Source organism: Pezoporus flaviventris, unplaced genomic scaffold (assembly GCF_033815535.1).
Source record: "Pezoporus flaviventris isolate CSIRO_AGI_PZ_B2104156 unplaced genomic scaffold, CSIRO_AGI_Pfla_v1 ptg000047l, whole genome shotgun sequence".
Taxonomy (NCBI): domain Eukaryota; kingdom Metazoa; phylum Chordata; class Aves; order Psittaciformes; family Psittacidae; genus Pezoporus; species Pezoporus flaviventris.
In genome coordinates this window covers 5,749,152-5,771,977 of record NW_026892595.1, presented here as the reverse complement: position 1 = coordinate 5,771,977, position 22,826 = coordinate 5,749,152, and the positions used below count along the sequence as shown (strand labels likewise).

General features: G+C 37.8%; 1 protein-coding gene across 14 annotated transcripts in view; it reads right to left on the bottom strand.

Moving 5' to 3' along the window:
• Window positions 1-22,826, bottom strand: part of PARD3 (par-3 family cell polarity regulator) — a 451,464-nt gene that overhangs the window by 397,341 nt on the left and 31,297 nt on the right. For all 14 annotated transcript variants that reach the window (XM_061468050.1, XM_061468055.1, XM_061468051.1 and 11 more), the window contains exon 2: window positions 4,137-4,238. In XM_061468050.1, the coding sequence (XP_061324034.1) occupies window positions 4,137-4,238 (102 nt within the window). The remainder of the gene's footprint in view (window positions 1-4,136; window positions 4,239-22,826) is intronic.

The window sequence follows — 22,826 nt, the reverse complement described above, 5'->3', positions numbered from 1 at the left end:
CTCTAAGTCTAAGAATATACCAAAATACAGCGGTTATTTTTGAGAACTAGAGTGCTGCATTTATTAGGACAGTGATGAAGGAAATGGCAAGCGCCAATACTTTAACATTTACAGACTGCTAATCTCCAAGCTACCAAAAACCTATGCTCAGGTAAATGAATTTATGAGTGACATCAGGTTCATACCCTACGTTGTTTCAAACTATCTCTATTCACCCAGCTGCTCACCAAAACCAGTGGCTGTTTTTGGCAGAGCCTTTTTCTCTGAGGAAGAAAAGCTTCTTATTTTTCAGAACTGTAGCTACACAGAATACATTTTGATTTCCAAAGCTTTCCTCTGAACAGCAGCCTGAGCATTATTATGCAGGAAAAATATATATATATATTTCCTGTATATATATATATACATATATATATATATATATATATATACACACATAGCACACATGAAATATTTTTTTTTTAATTGTACAAAATACAAGTGACTATTTCAGTGAGAATTCAACTGGGAGCAGCTTATATTCATATAGGTACTTCTAAAATGGAAGATTATACAGCAATTTCCTGAATATTTTTTTCCCATGGATAAACAAAGGCCTGCAAGATCCCTGAACAAGTACTTTCATATTACACCCAAAGTATGAGGATCACTGAAGTGTCTGAGTGCCTCAGCCTGCCAAGAGAAACCATGGTTAAGGATGGCTGGGGTGGGCTTTATTCATCTTTTCTTTGGGGTGTTTTTTGCTGTTGAGAATGTCTGCTTACTAAGAATTGAACTGAGGTCATCAACTATGTTGTCATCAAGCTGGAAACTTGTCAAGTTGACATATGTTTTCTGAGAGACATTAAATAGAAGTGTCACAAGTAACAGGAATCCAAGCAAAACAGTTTGTTAACCTATCTTGAAAAATAGTGTTCTAATTATGGAATGCACAAGAAACACACACTTTTAAAATAATGAAAATAGGTTATGCAGTTGACTAAAAGCAAGTTTGAAAGTGCAACTTCTTTATTTCTGGAAAAGAGATACTTGCTATTCATCTGCCCAAGTTTTTTATAAGTTTCCTCAAACAGTACCAAACATGCTCATACTTAGGACTGGAATGGATGCTAGTAGTTGAAAACAGACTCTTGTTTTTTGTAGCCAAATATTTTTCAAAAACAACAAAAGCAAGACAACCCACTTGTATATAGAAAGATAAATATAAAAAAAAACACTGATATATTCCCATTGAGAACTATCTTTCCATAATAAAACCTGGACAAAATTTGCACTTCAATCAAACAATCACAAAGGAGATTTCCACGAAAAAAAACATCCAAATAAGCATTTATTACTTTTTGTTTTAATAGTGTTACTACTATTAATTATACTAACCAAGTTCTCAGCAGCAACTTCATGTGTAGCAATATTCTGTAATATGAATGTTGAAGTTGCATGCCAGTTAGAACAGAAAGTATTATGCACTTTCTCAATGAATTATGTTAAAGGATATAAGAAAAGGTGTTTCAGAAAGGAACAAATAGCTTGGCAAAATCTTTTCTTCCATGTAGTTTGTTTCACGTTTTTTTCCTTTTTTTAAGGGGGAACAGCACTGAACATCACAAATTATTCCAGAGAGCAGCTGGTTAACTCATTCATTCTGGTTTAGTAAGTGACAAAGAGAATACCAAAATATAGGGACAGAACAAGCTAAATGGAGTCACCCTACCATGCTGCATTTTAATGTGAAGGACACTAAAGATACTTCTCTTATTCCACTCAGAACAGCTGCTGTCTCCAAAGGTCTTTGTATTTGTTATAGTAGAGAACATTTTCTCCATGGAGACAGTAGAATAGGAGTAAATATATTCTTTACGTTACTGAAAGTTTTATTTTTACTAAGATAGTTGACTATACAGCGCAATAAATTCATCAAGAGGACAAGCTCGTCCTTAGCTGCTTTGCACTCCTTATTGCGCTTATATTACACTGTACAATTATGGCATAAAAGCAACATAAAAAAAAGACAAAAGCTACATTTATCACTATGGGAATGATCCCTACATCTAAAGAGTTTTGCAATATCCTTGATATTTTTGCCACAAGTAAAAAAAAAAAGATATATATATATAAGCTAATGTTTAATTTTAAGCATAACTAATCCTACAGACCTCAGTAATAATTAACTAAATGCTTAGACAATATCTGTTAAATGCTTTTTAACAAGATATACTTCCATGTATATGTACAAAATATCACTAACTGGAGATATATTCAGAACAATGCATTAATGAGACCTATATCAGATTCTGCTAACACAAAACGAGTTGATACACTTGCAAAGAAGGAAGCATCAAATGCAAAGCTAGCAATCCAAAACTAAAGGGAAGCAGGAAGGTCAGCTGTAAAATATAAGACAAGAAACTGAAAAACAATGACTAATGACTGCAATGCTTTAAAAGAATCAAACGTGAAGGTCAAGTGATAATGATTAAAGGATATAAATGAGCATAGCACAGTGCATGTTTATATTGCACCTTCCTAATCAATGCTACAAGGTCCCTTAAAAAAAGGAAATTAAACTGCTAAGCGCTATCAGTAGAGACATGCTGGATTCGCAGAATCAGAGGATATGTGCTTGGTAAATGCAGAAACAAATACTACTAATTACTAGGTATCTTGTCCATCTGTACACAAAAACAATATTGTAATAATGACTTAGCCTGTTTCAGTTGCAGTCAGAGTTTTTCACCTATTAGTCACGCACATAAAAACACCCACGGAGTTTCACTCTGAGGAATTACCGCACTTGAAGGCAGCAAGGAAACAGCCAAAGAATGAGGTCTTGAAGTCACCAGAATTCAAACTTCTCCTTCTGACCGGAGGAGCACATGAAGAGCTAAGTGCATGATTTAAATAAGTTAAAAAATATATATATATATTAATATATATATACACTCACATACACACATATGTATATGTGTGTATATATACACACATAGTGGCAACTTGCACCAGCTTCCTTGAGGCCTGTAAGCAAAAGTTAAACTAATCACACAGCTGAGCACTTCAATTTGAGATAACTAACTACAGGTTTTAATTAGCATTCTGTGAAATCTTAGCCAGGCACTATTTTTATGGAAGAAATTCCTCTAAACTCAGCACTGTTACCCTATACCGCTTGAGTAATCCCAACATTTCAGACAGCAAGGAGTCTCCCCCATGTCCCAAGACTCCTCACATAATTTTCCTTTATAAAGTCCTGATTGAAATAACCATGTCAATTAAATTTTGTCACAGGAAATAACTGCAGGCAAAGTATTTATTTCTGAAAAATTAGCCTAAGAGTCATCGTTTGGACAGTTTTCAAGAAGCCTTCAGAGAGCCTGTTGCTTCCAACAGAAGCAATTAAGATTTCTGTCTGTGAAGGAGCAGGGTCCTGAAACACATTTCCAGGCTGAAGTCTGTATCAAGCTTGAAGGCTCTCAAGAGCTTCAGCAAACACATGCAGCTCTGCAGAGAAAAATGTCTTCTATACAGGTCTTTGCAGTTTGCCACAGTGTTTCTTACCTCCCCTTTTTTCAATATGGAATTCAAAGACAGAAGTACCTGTAACCTCAAACAGCCAGTAACCAAAAACGTCTAAGCTGACTGCGAACTAAATCTCTACTTTAAAAAAATAATAAGCATACTCAAGATACAGCAGTGTGTAATTATTTTCTCAAGTTCTTTGTAACTAGCAGTTTGTCCCAGTAAGTTTTTTGAAAAACAATCCACCAACCCTATGCAGTTTAGAAAGAGCATGGGGTTTTTGCTCATATTCAACTGGCAACATGAAGCTAAAATCTTAACTTACAGGTTCGTTTTTTTACATTATTGTTTCACCATATGAGGTTTGTCTATTCTTGCAGCCTCCTTTTCTTCTTTGAACTTTTAAAGAACCAGAAAGGATGGAAAACCCATGATTTCAATAAAAGATTTCCTGTACATTTGAAAAAAAAACAGCAACAGATTTCTCACATTTGTCAAGGAAACTGTATTAAAAAAAAAGACCTCTGTATTGGCTCCCACTTTTGGGCACATGCAGAAAACACAGAACATTGATATGCCTATGTGCAGTGCACTGAGCTGCTTTCACAGCTATGTGTACTTACACGGTCTTTGTCATCGGCTACATCACAAAGAATGTCATCGAGATCTAAGATCCCACCATCCCCGTGCTCCAGTCGATGTACTTGTATCCAGTAGTTTGGATCCTGCATAAAAGGAAAAGAAAATAGTATCAGGTATCACATACCAACATAAAAAAAAGTTACTCCACCAAATAATTAACATCACAGTCCTACAAATGCTTGACATGAAAACAGCCATTTAGGTCATATTCCTGTAAATAAATGTAAATTGATATATAAAGCCAAAGGGTTTTTTTTTTAAAATTGCCCGAGATTAGATATATACCCTTCCCGCTTTTATCAGCTCTACATGAGTCCTAGTTCCACCACTGACAAGTAGGGGAAGAGCATTACCAGTGTTACTGAATATATGCACTATGTAAAAGGAAAATACATTATCCTCAAAATAAAGTATCTCAGACAGTGGTCAACAGGCACAAAACGCTACAGAACAGCTGTAAAGTGTGCAGAAGTGTTTATAGGACAGCTATAAAAGGGTAAAACCCTATATTTAAATTATATCAAGGGGATTTCTACCTGTGCTTTGGTACAGTTGGTAGATGGGTATCTAAACCTTATACAAAGAACACCTTCCACATTTTAATTTAAAAAAGATACATATAAGCACACATACAGCCATGTATATATATATGTGTATATATATGCATATATATGTGTACATGTTTTTGTATACACAATATGTCTACCAGCAACTGGGAAGACTGGCTTTATAGTCTTCATTATTACTTTTGATACAAAAGGAAACTATAAGGAATAAAGCTGTCTCCACAAAGTGTCTTCTACATATCACTACATGACCTAAGTGCTGTTTGGTACTCAATGTGCTATTCTTAAAAGGTTTGTTTTCTAACAGGAGAAAGTTCCACTGTAAATACACAACCTGAATGTGACACATAATCTTTTCTTGCTTCTCAAATACACCCCCATAACAGTGGCAGTGCCCCAGGTTGTCTAGCAGTAAAAGAGTTTCCTTGCTTTTCACTGAGCAGGCACTACTGCAGAAAGTCACTAATTTCAGTGAAGTCTTTCCAACTTGCAACATCTTGCAAAGTACCTGACTTCCTAAAACTAGCAATTACCATCGCAGTGTTTTCAGGTACTGGTATCCAGAAGTCAAAAAAAAAAAACACAACAACAAAAAACCCACAAAACAAAACCAAAAAAACCCACCCACAAACTAAACAAAAAACCAAAACAGAACAAAACAAAACCCCAGCACTCCACCCTTAAATAATTTGATTTCTTAAATGACGGTACAGGACAAGTAATGGGGCCACCAGAATCCTTCTAAATGCTTATGCGTTTTTAAATCTTGACAGGACATACTTCAGCAGCATTGCTGCATGAAAGAACATTAAGGGAGATTCATTTTGGTTTTAATATGCTAGAATGCTGTTTATTTGCATGTGATATATATGGGTATGTCAAAGATTTTGAAGAAATTTGATAAACATGAAACTTACTTCATTCTTTTTACAGGTACATCCACCTTAAATACTGCTGTAAATCATCATCATCAGATGATCAGATTTCAGAATTACATTTTACAGTCACTAGGGTAGCCATTTCACAAACTACAGATTTTTTTCTCTAATTTCTCCAAGTATTAAATATCATTAGCTTGCATTTCTTCTAAGCAAGTATTTATTATACAATTAACTGATTTTCCTAGGATATGGCTTTTCACCAAACAGAATGTACTGCTGTAGCACATTGTAGGTCATAATTCAGCACTCTTTTCTTTTAGGTCAAAATTCAGGAATAATTAAAAATAGTACTACCTTATTCTCACTGCCACGCATGCAGAGGTGCACGCACAGCTACATTATATGGAAATTTATTCTGTAAAATGGTACATAATGCAAATACTAAACTTTTTTGTTAAGTTTGAATACTCCACTAGGACTTACAGACAGGGCTGAAAAGAGCTTTCTATGTACACGAGGAATGATTTAAAGTTCCTCAATAAAAAAATTCTAAACGATAGTCTGCTGAAGAGGTGCCTTTGTAAACTCTGCTCTCAAACTAACAGGAAAGACGTTCCTTCCTAATCCTCCAGCCCATTACAAAAATCTCCTCTACCACTCATATCTACATTGGACACTGAAAAACTGGGGAAGACACAGGTTTTGAAAACATAACCAAACTGCTGAGCTATGAAGCACCTGCTCACCAAGAATCAAGTCTAAGGACTTGATTCAGATTTCCTTTGCTAATTTCTCCATCTCAAAGTGAAGTCAGAATTGAACCATAAGCCAGGCTTCACTGGAAAATCAGAAATTGAAAACCTAGTTTAGGCTTTATTACAGTCTGATCCCTCCCATGTCACACACACTTCACTTTTGTTTGCATCACTTAATCTTCTTACTGAAGAACAGAAACATTAAAAACAAATAACCGCAATACTGGCTCAGTGACTTGACTACAACCATCAAAACAAACATCGCCCAAACTGAAATTACCACTCAATATTACTGTATCCTTATTTTTTTCTTCCTACCACAAGTATTTCCCACCTCCAAGGCAAATGTTAAGAAAACATGCACAATTACAGAATCAATAGTAGAAACACCCACTCCTCAAGCACTATTGTGTTATTTCAGCATGTACAATCTACATTAAAAATAGCTTTGTTATATAAGGTGCATCACTTTTGCTAATTAGTTCCTTTAAAAGTTTCTCGATATTGCTTAAGAAGTTTCAGATAGTCTTAATTTTTCCTGCATCACCTATTTGTTGTGCCATAGCCTGAATTGCTCTGGTTGCTTTTCCTGTCAGACAAGATCTTGATACAAAACAGTACCTTAGCAAGACCAGACAAGAAATACATAAAACTAGTTTGGCAAGAATTTACTCTGGCAGGATTTGGTTAGTAAATATGAAATAACAATGAAACTTTTCATTAAAACCCTCTCCAAACTTCACAGAGCAGTTCTACTCCAGGCCCTTTTACTCTATTAAAGGTTTCACATAAATCAAGGATTGGTGGGGGAGGCTTGGGAGGGGAGAGACATCTATGGGAGAGAGGAGTACATATTTATAGAGAAAAAGAAAAATAAAAATCACACAACCACCAACCACACAAAATACTGAAGCTACTGATTTTACTGATTTAAGAAAATCCACAACTAATTCTATGAATTAACGAAGCAAACAATATGGAAACACCCAAACTGCATAAATGTTCACATTTAAATTCTTATTCTGTGTTCTGTATACACCAAACATATCCTCTAGAAGAGCAAGCTCATATGCAGTGTTTGTTAAATACAAAAGAAAGTAGACCCAACTTAACACTTAATTAAATTCAAGTCCTACTCCGTCATGTTACAAGCGCATCTGTATTCCTACATTGGTCAAGTAGTATTTCTCAACTACAGCCAACAAACAGATATTCATAATTCCCTATGCAATAGCAGTAATAAATCTTCAAGCCCTTTCTGAAGCAGTCAGAAACACTGTTTTGGCTTAGACCAGTTACTGAGTCATAAAGTGGAAATCGGCAATTACCAGAGTTTACACAACTTCATCTGCAGGGTGAACTGGTCCAATCACTCCTTCAGGACACCCAAAACACCTTTAGGGTCTCCCTCTCCAGGTGGCAGCACAGGGCTCTCAAGTGAGATCTCACAAATGAGGAACTGGCTCCAACACACTTACCCACAGAGAGATGACCTGGTCAGAGCGCATGCAACAGGGTGCTTACATAAGTGAAAATCAGAATGCCTTCTAGTTATAAAAGAAGTACAGAAGCTATCAAGTTTACAAAAGTCAATTTCTGTAAAGATGAAAAAAAAAATAAAATATAAAAAATTACTCAGAAACTTTATAAGAAAGCTGATTCAGAGTTGTTCTGATTTAAGAGAACATCACAGTCAGATGCTTTGCTGTTGTTTCAAAATTTTAATTTGCATATTACAATTACATTTTTCACATTTTATTGATGAAACAAAGCCACATTTATATTCTTTCACTGTTGTGATTGTGTAAAAAGGTACTGCACTCCACAATCTGCAATACATCTAGAGATATAAAGCCAGGCTTTGATAGAAAACTCATTAGCTACAATGCTCCACCAATGTGTAAATTAGCAATACGCAATTATTTTGTAAAAGCTGTATAGATGCCTTTGTCATTAGCTCATGCAGAAGAACAAGCAAGTTCACTTCATTGAATACAAGATAGAAGTAATGCTAAACCTGATTTATAATATCTTCATTTAAATATTGCATCACTCAGCTCAAGTCTAAGCAAGTCAGATCTCCTGTTTCCTGTGTACACCCATTTAACTATTCTACTTGATTATGATTATAAAGGTACTTATAATTTAAACTCATGAGCACTACATTTGCTGCTCTAAAGTCCTCTATAATGGAAGACAAATATTTGCTATGTGATCACCAGCGCTAAGAGGGGAAGCAAGGGCACATTACAAAGGCAGGAAGAATGCAGCCATTCATATTCTGTTTATTTCATAAAACATGACTTCTAAAAAGTATAAAGGAAAAACTGAGAAAACAGTTTAAGTAATATCATTCAGTATTCTGTAGCTAACTATTTTATGTTCCCACATAATGGAAACAAGGACCATATGTGGAAAATATCTAGAAATAGGAATGAAAACTGCAACATGTTCTTATTAATGGCATAACAAGATTTCTTACTCCTTTAGATCTAAATAGGTGTCATGTTTTTTGCAAATGCACCCTTTCCAAAAATTTATAGAACTGTTTAACATAAAAAGTTAGAATAAATACTTTGAAATATTTTGTCCATATCATACAAGTAGAATGCACCACAAACTTTTAAGTAGCCATCTATTTAACAGAAAGCAGACAATCAAGCTCCTAAAAAGCCCACCTTACAATGCTTACTGTTTGCAAATTACACCCACTGCTGTGATTTAATCAGACCTGCCCACCAGGAGGATGTCCTGAAGCATCTTCAGGACTACTTCATCTAGAAGACTACTTCATCTGCATGTCAACAATTACGTAGTTGGGAGTGGGATGTGGGGGGGATAACTTCTTGTGTTTGGTTTGAAGCCCAACCAGAGAGCACAACTGGGGGAGGACAGCAAGCACCCCCCAAGAAGTGTCTGTACTTCTTACCTTGACCGTAACAACTCAGGTTTCCGAACTACAGCTTTCAGCTGGGTACAGGCCAACTGTAGTTGCCACTACAATTTGTAACATCTTGAAATCAAATAAAGCATATTTCTTTTCTCCTCACACACCCCTATATTTTCTAATCTGTTCAGGCCAAAACACGAAGAGTATTTCTTACCACAGTAAGTGTATCTGGAGTTAAGTGCAGTATTTGGAGAAACAGATTGACTTTGCTGAGCTGAGCTCACTGAGGCTTTCTGTGCCTATCAGAGATCATCCTTCTAAAGCTGAAATGATTTAAATTTAGATACCATCTATAGTTTTCTGCTTTAAGATCTTTTACGGTACCGAGACCCTTATATGTTTTTTGAAATACACTGTCAACTGGGCAGTCATGCACAAGCATTTCAGTGTAACTCTCAGAGGAAATGAATGTGCTAGGAGGACAAGTGAAAGTGCAGAAGCAGATACAAGTGTGTTAATTTAACTTCTCAGTGATAAATGAGGAAATAAAGGGGAGCTAAGTACACACTTTTAGCTTCTGCTTAAAACTATATAGAATCTAAGATAACATGGTGATGTGTGGCTATCTGTTTTGAGTCCTTTGAGAACAGATAAAGCCTTTGCTGCAGAAAAGTACATACAGATCAAAACCAACTAAATCATCAGGCTGGGGTGTGTACTGGACTTGTCTGTTCAGCAGCATATGCATTTGGGCATGTTAACACAGTCTGAAAGGAAAATAATGGTTAATAAAAAACTAATATATCTGAAAGTTTGCCAGTGAATTCATTCATTTCCCTGTCTAGCTCTGTACTGTAAGAGGGAACCGTCAAAACAAGCAGTCAGGTGCCAAAGGAAAGCCACGAATGCTCAGCGTCAGCCGGATTCCAGTTACGTTCCACAGCCTCACATGCCAACAAGAACAAGTCCCTGGGTTTGAATTGCACCTTCTTCCTGTCTCCTGCCTCCTCAAATTTCAGGCACAAAGACCTGATGCATTAACACACAATAGCAGCAACAGGGGAAAAATCAGCCTCAAAGATGACTGTGCTCTCTAAGGTACGTTGGTACTGCACCACGAACAGCTGGTGGTAACAATACAACAGAAGTACATTCACTTTCTCCACAACAGTACAAGAGGGCAAAATATTTAACATTAATGAAAGTAGCTCTGTAGGTCTCAGAAAGCAACTGATACCTGTAACAACTTAAGTTACCAGGTGATGAGTTGAAGGAACAGTTACCTTTTCCATTTTTGACTGCGCTTCACCTGCAAGCACTCTCCTCGTATCAATTTTAGACCACATTTAGTCCACCTTGCCTTGTGTCCCATGAAGAAAAACAGGGGTACAGAAGACTACAGAAAATATCTGAATGCTGTACAGTACAAAATAAGCCTCATTCCTTTCACCTTTTTGTTCCTTAACCTGTAAAACTGCTCTTTGTTCTGGGGATGTACCACACTAAATTTAACTTCTTGGTATTTTGTATTACTGAGAAATAGGGATACACCCCCAAAAAAGTTACAAATTATGCCATTAGAAGAGGGTTTGGTCAGGGATTCAATTTTTTTGGACATACAAGTATATATACAATGTCTTCCACAAAGTGGTATATACTGACCCAAGGTACGAACCAGTTACGAAAAAAAACATGCGAATTTGATCACTGAAGCATCTTGTTCCACTTTCACATTCACCAACGCTTTCCCAGCCTCAGTAAAAGGGCTTTAACTCACTAGAAATCCATCCAAGACAAAATCTGAACATCTGAGCAGTATCATTCTTCTTGAGACAATGAAATGTTGAAACAGGTGTTCACAAAATGAAAAAAGTAATGTTAGGTCTTGCATGTATCCTGCACATTAACTTAAAAAATAACAGTGGTTTATTTAAAAAATGATCACATTACACTGTCAGTCCTCAGCACAGAAGTCTGATACCCAAAAACTGAGCGAATTAGTCATCCACTTCAGCAATTAAATGTCTCCTTAAACCCACTAAATTGAAATAATATGGTCACTAAAACCACCAGAACACTACTACTTATCAAGTTTTTCTGCATTACTACTGGAGTACAAAAAAAAAAAAAAAAAAGCTCCAAATAACTACTGGCTCTTTCTTTTAAGAGCAAAAGTTTGGTATTAAAAGAAAGTCAAATTTACTTTGGCTGCTAGCCACTACACGGTTTGCATGAACTTCTGAAAAATATATATGCATGAATCTCTTGCTGATCTGAAAAGAAACTCTGACTTCCTAAATCTGTAAGGAAAGTAGACTGAGATATGCTCTACAGCTACCCTTCCTGTTTTCCTACCCTACAATTTTCTAGCCAAAATACTATGTCTTAGATATGCACGTTCTTCCTATTAATACGTTACCTCCAGGTACCCTGGAAATCTGTTTTTTTTTAAATTTTTATTTTCTTTCAGCTCATCCACTTTACCTAGAAGCAATCTATACCAATCCATGAGAAATCATATCATTAATTTAAATCAACTTCCCTATGTGCTGCAGATTTCCGATATCTACAAAATAGCATACCATTTCCATTTGCCCTGATAACCTAACGACATCAAATAATTCAGACTGGAAAAGACCTCAGGACATCCCAGAACTGGACGTGGACTGGTGCACGCTGAGCAGAGGAGGATGATCCCTTTCTCCATTTCCTGGCTGTGCCCTGCCTACATAGCGCAGGATGCTGCTCGGTGCAGGGCTAGATTCTGGCCACTTACTGCCCCCAGCCCCAGGGCAGCTCCATCTCCAGCCCCAGTTTGTGTCACTGCACAAGACTCCTTCACTGGTGCAGGACTGGGCAGAAAATCCTATAATCACTTTGGTTGGAAAACACCTTTACAGTCATTGAGTCCGGTCATTAATGTAACACTGCCAAATCGACCGCTAAATCATATCCCTAAGCAAAACATTTACACATCCTTTAAGTACCTCCAGGGATGGTGATGCCACCACCTCCCTGTGCAGCCTGTTTCAATTCTTGACAAAATTTTCCCTAATATCTGGTCTAAATTTCCCCTGGCACAACTTGAACCCATTTCTTCTTGCCCTATCACTTGTTGGTTGGAAGAAGAGACAGACCCCCAACTCAACACAATCTCCTTTCAGGTAGTTGCACAGAGCAGTAAGGTCTCCCTTGAGTCTCCTTTTGTGCAGATTAAACAACCCCAGCTCCCTCAGCTGCTCCTCAGAAGACTTGTGCTCTAGCAAACCAGCTTCATTGCTCTTCTTTGGACACACTCCAGCACCTCAATGTCTGTCTTGTACTGAGGGGGCCAAAACTAAACACAGTATTCGAGGTGCAGCCTCACCAGTGTTGAGTACAAGAGACGCTCACTGCCCTGGCCCTGCTGGCCACACTATTTCTGGTACAAGCCAGGATGCAGCTGGCCTTGGCCACCTGGACACACTGCTGGCTCATATTCCACCAGTCACCAACCAGCTCCCCCTGGTCCTGGGGTCCTGGCTGCATTTCACATGACTCCTGGAATCCTATTCTAAAAATACTGCAGTAAAAACATTGCTCGTTGTCAAAACTCATGACTTTAGTGACATTTCTTCACAGCACACAGCCCTCTAACCACTAGGAGGTGCCACTACCAAAGGGCAGGTCCAGGCTCTTGAGCACCCCACCAGTGCCTGGACTCTGCTCTTAGTGCCAAGTGAGACACCAGCCAGAAAAGGAAAAGTCATTTTGTGCTGCCACTATAATGCACATAGCAACCAACTTTGAGAATTAATAAAGGAAGAATAAAGCTTTACATTTGGCTATGAAAGATTAACACATTTTCACCATGACTACTGATTGTTTATGGTATGCACAATTATGTTCTGTTTGCGAGAACGGGGGGATGGAATAAAATATTTGAGAAAAATATATTGAGTGACATCGTACCTCTAAACTCTCTCATGTCCCTTCTGTGAGCACTAAATAACACTGTCCTGCCCGAACTGTAAAGTAAAACTTCTGTGTGAGGTTTATTCCTCTGCAGGAAAATCCAAGGCATCTATTCAAGCACTGCCACAAACTCCAAGTATGCTAAATCCACATGTAAGGTAAGAAGAATGTGCCCTTTTCAGATTAACACAGAGCTCACTCCATAATCTTAATTTAAATACAACAAATAATGCAACAAAATAATTTATCAATTACAATTTGTAATTATTAACTTGACGCCACAGATACAAATTACAGTAACCAAGTCAATAGCTCATGAATAGGTAGTCAAATGTACTGGGTATAACGGTAGACAATCTTCTATGCAGGAGCATTAGAATAGGGTAAAAATGCTGAAGAAATGCAGAACACCTTTGGATTGCAGCTTAACAACTGAAAGATGAGCGTATTTGACGAAAGAGAAGTGCTTTCTGTTTCTTCCAAGAGCTTATCTCTTACCTCCACTCATCATTACAGCATTGCTTGGAAATAAACTTTCATTGGGGGTTTTTTTCAGCCATTATGCTAACCCTTCAAATTCAGAGTTAGACTGGAATAATGGATTTTACTGGAATAGCCAACAACATTTGCATGCCTGTACATACAGACACACATGTTGCACATGTTGTAGACTGGCAGGTGTATGACTGATCTATGTTGATTAAACAAACAAAAAAGTGAGTCTGGCAAAATGTTTCAAGGGAAGATTTAGGAAGGTTGTCTACCCTAGTGGTATACAGCATGAGATGAAGAACCTAATTTATTTCAGAAATGTACTGGAAATAAGATTTCCATTTGGGGGCCATTAATATCAAGCACCACGAATGATGGAAACAACCAGTTTTGATATATGCTCCCAAATGGACATAGTCAATTAATCGTGTAGTATATGAACTCTAACTAATGATTAATAAACAGAGAGAATTACAAAAACATTACTACATATAGTGCCTCATATTTCCACCATGCTATAAGCTATGAAGTTAAGAGCAAAACATGAAATGCCACTCTCTGTACTGATGATTGTATTATTCCTCTGGGGGCTTCAAAGTTAAGGCTTCATGGGTAGAACTTTGGAACATAAACAGCTTTGCTGAACCATGTGAAAGGAATGCACAAGTAATATGAATCACAGGAAAGTTTATCTCAATTTAGGTCAGCTATGATATCTTAACATTTCTGCTAGGATTTAGAGTTCTAGCATCCCAAATGCCTTATTCCCCCCTGCCACCTGATCTGCGGTGCATAGGGGCATCCACAAGCTCTCCCTCCCTCCTCTGAAGCTGCTGTAAGCAGGGTGCATGTGGGAAGAGAGCCCCCATGATTCCTGGACCTCAGTATGCACAAGCAGCAGGTTGCTTTAGCACTGCCTGCTGCCTACACAGCAATTCCCTGTCTGGGTTAGAGGAGAAGCGATGTGTCACCTACATCTGTTGGATCAACCTGGTATACGGCGCAAATAAAAAGTAACAAATTAACATATGCTGAAAACCACCTACAGATCAACAATGGGTCCTCAGACCCTGAATAGATATGCAGAGCTTTTCTACTGATCACTGTTGTAGGAAAATCCTACTAATAGTGCCTGAGAGGTTCAGGAGCTTCTACTATGCCCTATAAAACCACTCCCAAGACTATAACTATATTCCCGTCCCTTGTTCTCCACACCTATGTGCACATTATAGCTCACACAAAAAGCTTTTTATACCACCTAAGTAGGCTAATGTGAGGCTGGAGGAGCCCCACACACCACCACTCTGTCTCCCCTCTAAGGATCAGACACTAATGGAGCACTATCTCTGTTTAACATATGGCTGTGCACACACACACAGGTGCCTCTGGGTCAAACCCACCAAGGAAAATGGGCTTTCTGTTAGTATTTGCAAAAGCAATGTGGAAATAACCATAGTAGTATATTAATTTATCTGTTAAATACTTTTCAAGATCTTTTAACCAAAACTGGCTTTCTTTTCACCTCCAGAAAACATTTTTAGTAACAATATTTAACTATTACTTTTCCAAACTGCTCAGTCTTTCTGAAGCAGTGTAATAGCAATATCTTCATGTGGTACTGATTTAAGTGTGTAGTCACTCATTTCTAAATGTGTCTATTCCTTTCCTGAAACTTAGAGAACAATCACTGTATGAATTCAACTACTATAATCATGATTATTTTATAAGGTTAAATACAACAGATCTGTCAGTCTCTTTGAATTCTGGGTTCTGATGCAGCACTCCAAGTTATTGAAAAATAGTAATCTCAAGGATAATTTGTTTTGTTGTCAAATTTATTCAAAACTTCTAAAGATAAAGACTTTTTTCTAAAAACTGGCCCTAAGGTAACTTGGGTTTACCATGGCTATACTCTTACTGTGCTGGGGGGTATTGCCATATATAAGATGAAATGCAATTAGCACCATAGCAGGCTGGAGACCTCACCAGGAACATAAAGACAGAACACTGAGTGCTACCAACATTTTTTACCTCTCCTGCTATTTCAATTTACGTTCCTCCTCACAAATCAGCAATAATCCTCTTTTTTTCAAATCAACAAGTAAGCTCAGATCTGGTCTATGAGTGAGGTTAGCCCCAGAAGGAAACTAGAACCCCACTCCCACACTCCTAAGTAGTGAAGAGAACCCATAACAGGAAAACGTAACTCCTCTCCTTGCCCTAAGACTTCACCTTACCAATGACTCTCCCCATTTTTAAACTCATCCCTCTATCTTATTTCCAGTTCCCGAATTTGGTATCAAAAAACCAAAAATCACCTGCCCACGCAGCTGCCCTGCAACCTTCCCTCTTCCTCTGGCTTCTTGAAACCCACTCTTCTCCTCCATCTTCCACATTTAGTTATGGCTCACCATCACTTCCATACCTGGCCAGCAGTAGAAACAGAGCACATTTCCAAGATATTAAAGCAAACACAGACAACTGCTGGAAAAAAAATATTGTTTAAGAGCCTAAGACACCAGTATTCCTTTCCACTTGACGCTGGGATACCCTCACAGACCTAGCTGCATTAGTGCCCATAAACATAAGCAAAGTTTCTCAAGTTAAGCCCTGAAAATTAATCCACTAATGCAGGAAGACAGAGGCTAGCATTAAAACCCTCCCTTTTACTTCGTTAGTTATCATACCCTTGTCACCTCCAGCGATAGGGAGCAGCTAACAGCAGTACACTGAACTCTAACCCATTACACATCTTTCAAAACTGCTTAAATCTCTAACAGCATGCCTGCACTCGTCAAAATTAAAGCAGAAGACTTTATTAAGAGAGAAGCAAAACCAGCTAGTCTTCTTGACCAGAAAAGAAAGCAACAAAAAATAACCGTTAAAACCAGTGAAGCAATGCCATGTCCTATTCTGCACAAAAGGTAAAACTTCGAGTCTTCTCAATTGAGCTGTGAGTGTATCATATAGGAAACTGTAAAAAAACTGCTTAATTTTTCCAGCTCAGGGCATTGCAATTTGTACCTCTGGAAGTTTTGATTAATGCAAGACTGGTATGATACTTTGGTGTTCTCTGCCATAAATTATAACATGGTATAAACTAGAAATTCCTGTCTTTGTAACAAAGTCAAACTTAGCAGAAGATACAGTGAAAAGACTGCAACTGCATGCAGAAATATATGTTAGAAATATACTCAAATACACCTAAAATTATACCTTCAAGCCCTGTAAAACCCAAGTAATTATCTTTCTTCTCTTCTGTTAGACAAATTAGAGAGTATCTTCTACTCGGTCAAACCTGAGTTTGAAACCTCCAGTATATGGTTGTTTATGTGCTTTGAGAAACTGTTTACTGAAAATGTTTTCAATGTAACAGCATAATTATATGTTTTACACACACACACCCTCACATATACATAATCTGAGAATTCTTCACAACTAATGTCAAAAATAATTTTCACAGAAAAGTAGTATTTTTTAAAGTACAACTTTTGATGTCTGTAACTAACTCCTTTCAAACAAATACAGAATATTTGAGACTAAGAAGACCAAGCAGCAAACCCTGTCTAATGAGCTACAGGGGAAAAAAAACTATACAAATTTTATTTTTCACAGAAAACATGTTTATATTATTCACCTGTCTCCAATTGGTGCCCCACCAAAATGCAGATAGAAGAAGGTGCTAGCATCTCTTCCTAACTTTGAATAATCAGTGTATAACCAATGCTGTTATGCACATTAAGATAGTGTCTTAGGCTCCACTAAAAAGAAAAAAATGCTTCCTATTCTGCAACATGGTGGAACAAAAGGAGAGCTTAATGTATAGAAATAGATTAAAATAGAGCATCTTTTTTACCATTTTAGCGTATTTTTTAGATAACTAGATGTGCTAAAAGCTCTCCAGACAACACTGCATCAAGCTAACTTAAGGTTTAAAACATTTAATCTAACCACAAGCCTCCATCCATGTATTTTTGCAAAACACTCCAAATTAATTAATTTAACTTTGCAAGTTATCCCCTAGCAACCAACAGGCCTTTGTTTTGTCTCTTCTACATCAATAGCAACAGCACTGTTAAAAATATAATGAAAGTTTCAATAACTGGGATAAAAATACATCTTTTTTAGAAGTCCCTCATAGTTTTTTAAATAGCAATATGTCTGCACTGAAAGAAACTTGCACGCATCATAATAACAACATTGCATATCTATAGATAGACATAGATAGATAGATATACACGCCCACTCTTGTATATAAAGCACACTCTCCAGTTCTTAATGCCCAGAATACTTCACTTAAAGAAGATACCTACCACAAAAGATTTTCTGGTTTGGATTCTCAGATTTCTGTCATGCTCTATTGTAATTCAGAAAAATAATTACATATGCTTCCACAATTGAAAATAATAAGTAAAATAATAATATTCAAGACCTGAACATGCATTTTCATTTTCCAGGAATGGTGGGCTTGCTTTCTAGTGGAGAATTCTTCAACTCAGCAGAAAGTTTTCCAGCTGCTTTTACATGCTTTTTCCTACAAGCAACTAACTCACAACTACATACAGAGGAAAACCCCAGCACACACACAGCCCATGCCAACTGCACACAAAGTCACTTATACACAACACCTAAGCTATCACCTGTGGACTGGGATGTTCCACGGCTGTACCAGACAGGCTGCTGTGAGAATTCCCAGGGAAGATCCTAGTCTATATATAGAGAGCTGTTAAGATATGGAGAGGTCATGAACTTTCTTCCTTTGGTAAGACAAAGAGCAAGATCTACTGGCTGCAAGATACAGATAAAGCTGGCCAGGGGCCTTTGCTATCTTCCAAGTAGGCAGTGTTTCCAATTCATAGCCCCTTATACCTTCAAAACTAAAGGGAGCAGGGGAGTAAATCAAAGTTTTGCTGGATTCTGATGCATCAGTATTGAAAAAAGGAGAGACACAAGAAACCTATTCCTTTAGTCCTCGATTTACAAACCAGACTGTTTATATGAGTAGGTGTAATGGCCCGCATGACCATAAAATGGGTGGGGGGACACAAATGCAGCACATAGACACACGGAAATGCTGGACGAGGGATTACACTCTCCCGGCTGTTGTGAATCACACACTGACTCACAGTAACACCCTCAGCTAGGCAAAACTCCTGTTCCAAGTTCAGATGCATGGATTTCATCAAGGAGGTTTGCACTGAACAGTAAAATGTAGCCCTAGTAACATTTCATTTTGCTGGACAACTCACACCTCTTCTACCCTTCCCATTTTCTAAGAGGCTGATTTCACTTCACTCTTCTTTTACGTAACATGTAGGTTGTTACACTAGGAATGCAGTTCCCTTCCCAACTATAAAGTACAACGCAAAAATTAGCACTTAAGCAAAATTTCGCATTTGAAAGAAGAGAAATATTTTAGACAGCTTAGAGATACCAGGAATCCTCACCCTTAGGAGAAAGCTTTCCTAAATACAAGCTTCTTCAAAACCAAACTTGAAGTAAAAATATCAACTGTCATTTGATAGAAAGATTTTCTAGAAGAAACACTAGTGTCAGTGATTAAGACATCTGACACCTGGGCTGAAACACATGCAGACTTGTGGAACACTGCAGACCCCGGCCTTGCTGCTGGACCTCCCACCTCCCATGGAGACTCCCTCTCTCAACAGCCCTCTCATGCGTTTTAGGGATTTTATTTTTTTTTACAGAACCTGTCCCTTTCATTGAAATGCTGTAAAAAACTAAAGCCTTGCTTATTTTCACACAGCAGAAAATTCATTCCCTGGCAAGTTCTATTATTTATAACTATGGTTGCTTGAAAATTTACTTAGCTTTAGCAAAGAAAAAAAAAAAAAAGCTTAATATTTTAAACTGCCTTGGACTCAACAGTTTCAGACCTCTCAAGCCCATGCAAAACATTCTTTTCAGACTGAGTAGCTACATTAGATGAGATCAAATATAATACCATGATAGTCGTTCTCCTAAGTTATGAAGATTGGGTAGGAGGAGAAATGCACATTCTCTTGAACTGGAATTTTTTATGCTTCCTGTGAGTAGTACAATCTCATTGCACAATGCAATAGAACATATTCAAGCTATTCTCTGTACTGCTCTGTAAAGTAAGAGCAAAAGCATACACAATTCAGCTGTTAATTCAGAACACGCCATATTATAAACTGAAACGTATCAATCTGAATTCAACACACTGACATTTTAAAGTGATCGTTTATATCCCCATACACAGTAAATCTACTAAAAACTTTTATACTTTGAATTTTAAATCAGTCTTACCTGGATTACTGATATTAAGCAATTTTAAAGAAATTTAAAAAGGAAATACTTCCTTGAGATTTTCTAGTAGCCCCCCACATGGCCTTTGATAAGCTACATCTATGCTTCACCTTGAAAAAGGGTGTCTTCAAAATACCTACTATTCCAAACATCAAACAAACAACAAAATATGTGCTTAAACTTTCATACTCGCATGTGCTCAGAACACAATACACCAATGCTCAACACACCAACGACAGACATCAGAAATACTTCCATAAATAATTATGGCTGCGTATATTACTCTGTACAGAGATATTCAGGATGCAAAATTTGGATCTCAGCCACAACTGAAAGGAAGCTTGTATGTTGATTCACACTTCAGGCCAGCATGACTGAAAAGGATTAAAAAACCAACACCCCCCCCCCCCCCAAAAAAAAAAAAAAAAAAACAAACAAAAACCCAAAACCAAACACATCTACTTTTGCTTTAGGATTTTCACACCTCAAAATCCAAAGATATTTAGGTGCAAACCTTTACTTTGAACTCACCTTTTTTGTACACATCAAAAACAGGTGAGGCTACTACAGGTACTTATTGAAAATGCTTAATTGAACCAAGTTCAGGTAGAGTGCATCGAGCACACCCAGCCCAGCTCCAGAGGGGTGCAGCAGGCATCAGAACTGCAGATTAGCAGCAGCGCAGGCAGTGCTGCCCTTGGTGATGCAGCGACACAGAGGAGAAGCTCAGTGAGATGTCCTTCTCCTCCCCACCAGCTTATTACTGACATTACCACTGCAGCTGGAGATTCCAGAGGGAACTGGCGTCCTGCTTTCCTAGAGAGGGAGCATCTGCCTTGGGAAACTTACAGCTCCTAGCTGATCTACTTAAAATTATAGACCTACCTAATTGAATTCCCTAAAATTCATTTCTTTATTCCCAGGGAAGATGGTGCACGGACAGGGGTGCCCCACAAGAGGTGCTGTAACCTGTCAGTGCAAAGTTAGCTTCTTATAATTCTGGAACAGAAATATCCACAGCTTATTTTGGTGCAAGCTCAATGAAATGAGAAACATTTTCCTCTTTCTCTAATTGGGCTGAAGTACAGCCTTTATGCCTGTCACACTGTTTGCACTGCATGGGAGAAAGGCTTTCCCCTCTTGCCTCTGTCTTCCTCTCTCTTGGCTGCCTCTGAAGTCAAAAGAAGAAAATAAAAGAGGGCTTCAGACCAGAAGTAAACATTAGTATACTCTAACCAGCAGCAAAAGAGTTTGGAGAAATTACACAAACCACTGCCACTGCAGTCCCTTCAGAGACTTGGGGGTTTTGTCACTCACTGAGAAAACTTAAGAGTCAAAAATTATATGGATGACACATGGGTTAGCCAGAGCAAGAAGGAGGAAGGGTAGATGATGCAGTTCAGTGGATAATGTTCAGCCTTATTTTGAAGATGTGCAGAAGCAGCTCTAAGCTCAGCACAGAAGTGGCACAGGAAATAGGGAAAAAAGGAAAAGAAAGAAAAGGGGGAAGGGGGAGGAGGGAGGGGGGCAACACACAACCCAATCAGAATTTGTCATTACTAACAAATCTCCATACTTGAAAAGAAAAACTCATCATTTCAGCTACAGACTGAAAAATGTAGTTTGTCTCTGGACTACGACTCACAGCCCAAATTTTCACAGTGCAGCTCAGACACAGAGGAGATAAGGGTAGGGTTTTGTGTAATTAACTTGTATTTAGCTTTAGAATATTTCTGTCTACTCAAGCCTTTCCTGTTTCAAAACTTAAAGGCAAAAGGCAAAGGTTATTTGAGACTTTTCATTCTTACATTCTCTTTTGATTACAGACTAAATCCAAAAGAGGCTATCCTTAAAGGCCAACATAAACGTGCAACCACATAATTAGCCCAGCCTGAATGGCACTGAAGTCAGGAGAAAGTCCCCCCAACTCCAGAGAGATTCAGCCTGCGCTTGAACACACAAAATTCAAGTCCCATTTACTATTTGCCTGAAAAGCCATATGCATATGCTACAGGAAAGTTTTGCCAGGCTCAGGCAGTGATGATAGATACACCGTAAATAGCCCTTGTTTTCTGCCAAAACATGTCTATAGCACATCTGCATTGTTTTTCTTGCTCACCCTCAGAAAGCATTTTAACTTGGCAAGAGGACCATGTTTAAGTCTAGTGAAATTCTTGCATGCTATGTCTTTACAATGGCTCAGTGTCAACAAACATTTGCAAAATTTCAAACTCCAAGTACACTCAGGAAGCAAAGCAAATAAACGAAGTTCAGAAACACGTTTGATTCCTAACCCACGGGATGAGTAAAGGGAAGAATTGTCATTTTGCTATAAAGCAGGTACTGTGCTGTATTTTATGCATATTACTATGTTGTAACAGCACTTGGCACACATGAATAAGTAATGAAAGTGTGTCATTATACATGTCTATATAACAGCCAGCTCATTAGTTTATATGACTCTCCCCATCACCAGTTGAGAGCAGATTCAGTTTACATCACAGGACAACTAAAAGAAAACTCTCAGACATATTGCACATAACTCTGGGGACAGCAGCAATAAATTAAGGAATTTCAGTATAATATTGTTACCAGAAGTTTTGGTCTGCTACAACATGCAAGACAGAAAAAAATGGAGGTCATACACGATGTTCCCCAACACAACAATACTGCCTGGCCCTGGAAAAACATCATAGCAAAGGTCTGAACCACCCACCATCTTCCTTTATGTACATCTTTGTTGCTTATTCTATTCCTGTTTATGCTGATAAAAGCATTTTGATTACTGTGTTTTAATTAATATTGGAAAATGCTTTGCTTAAAAGAAACAAATTTAGACTAG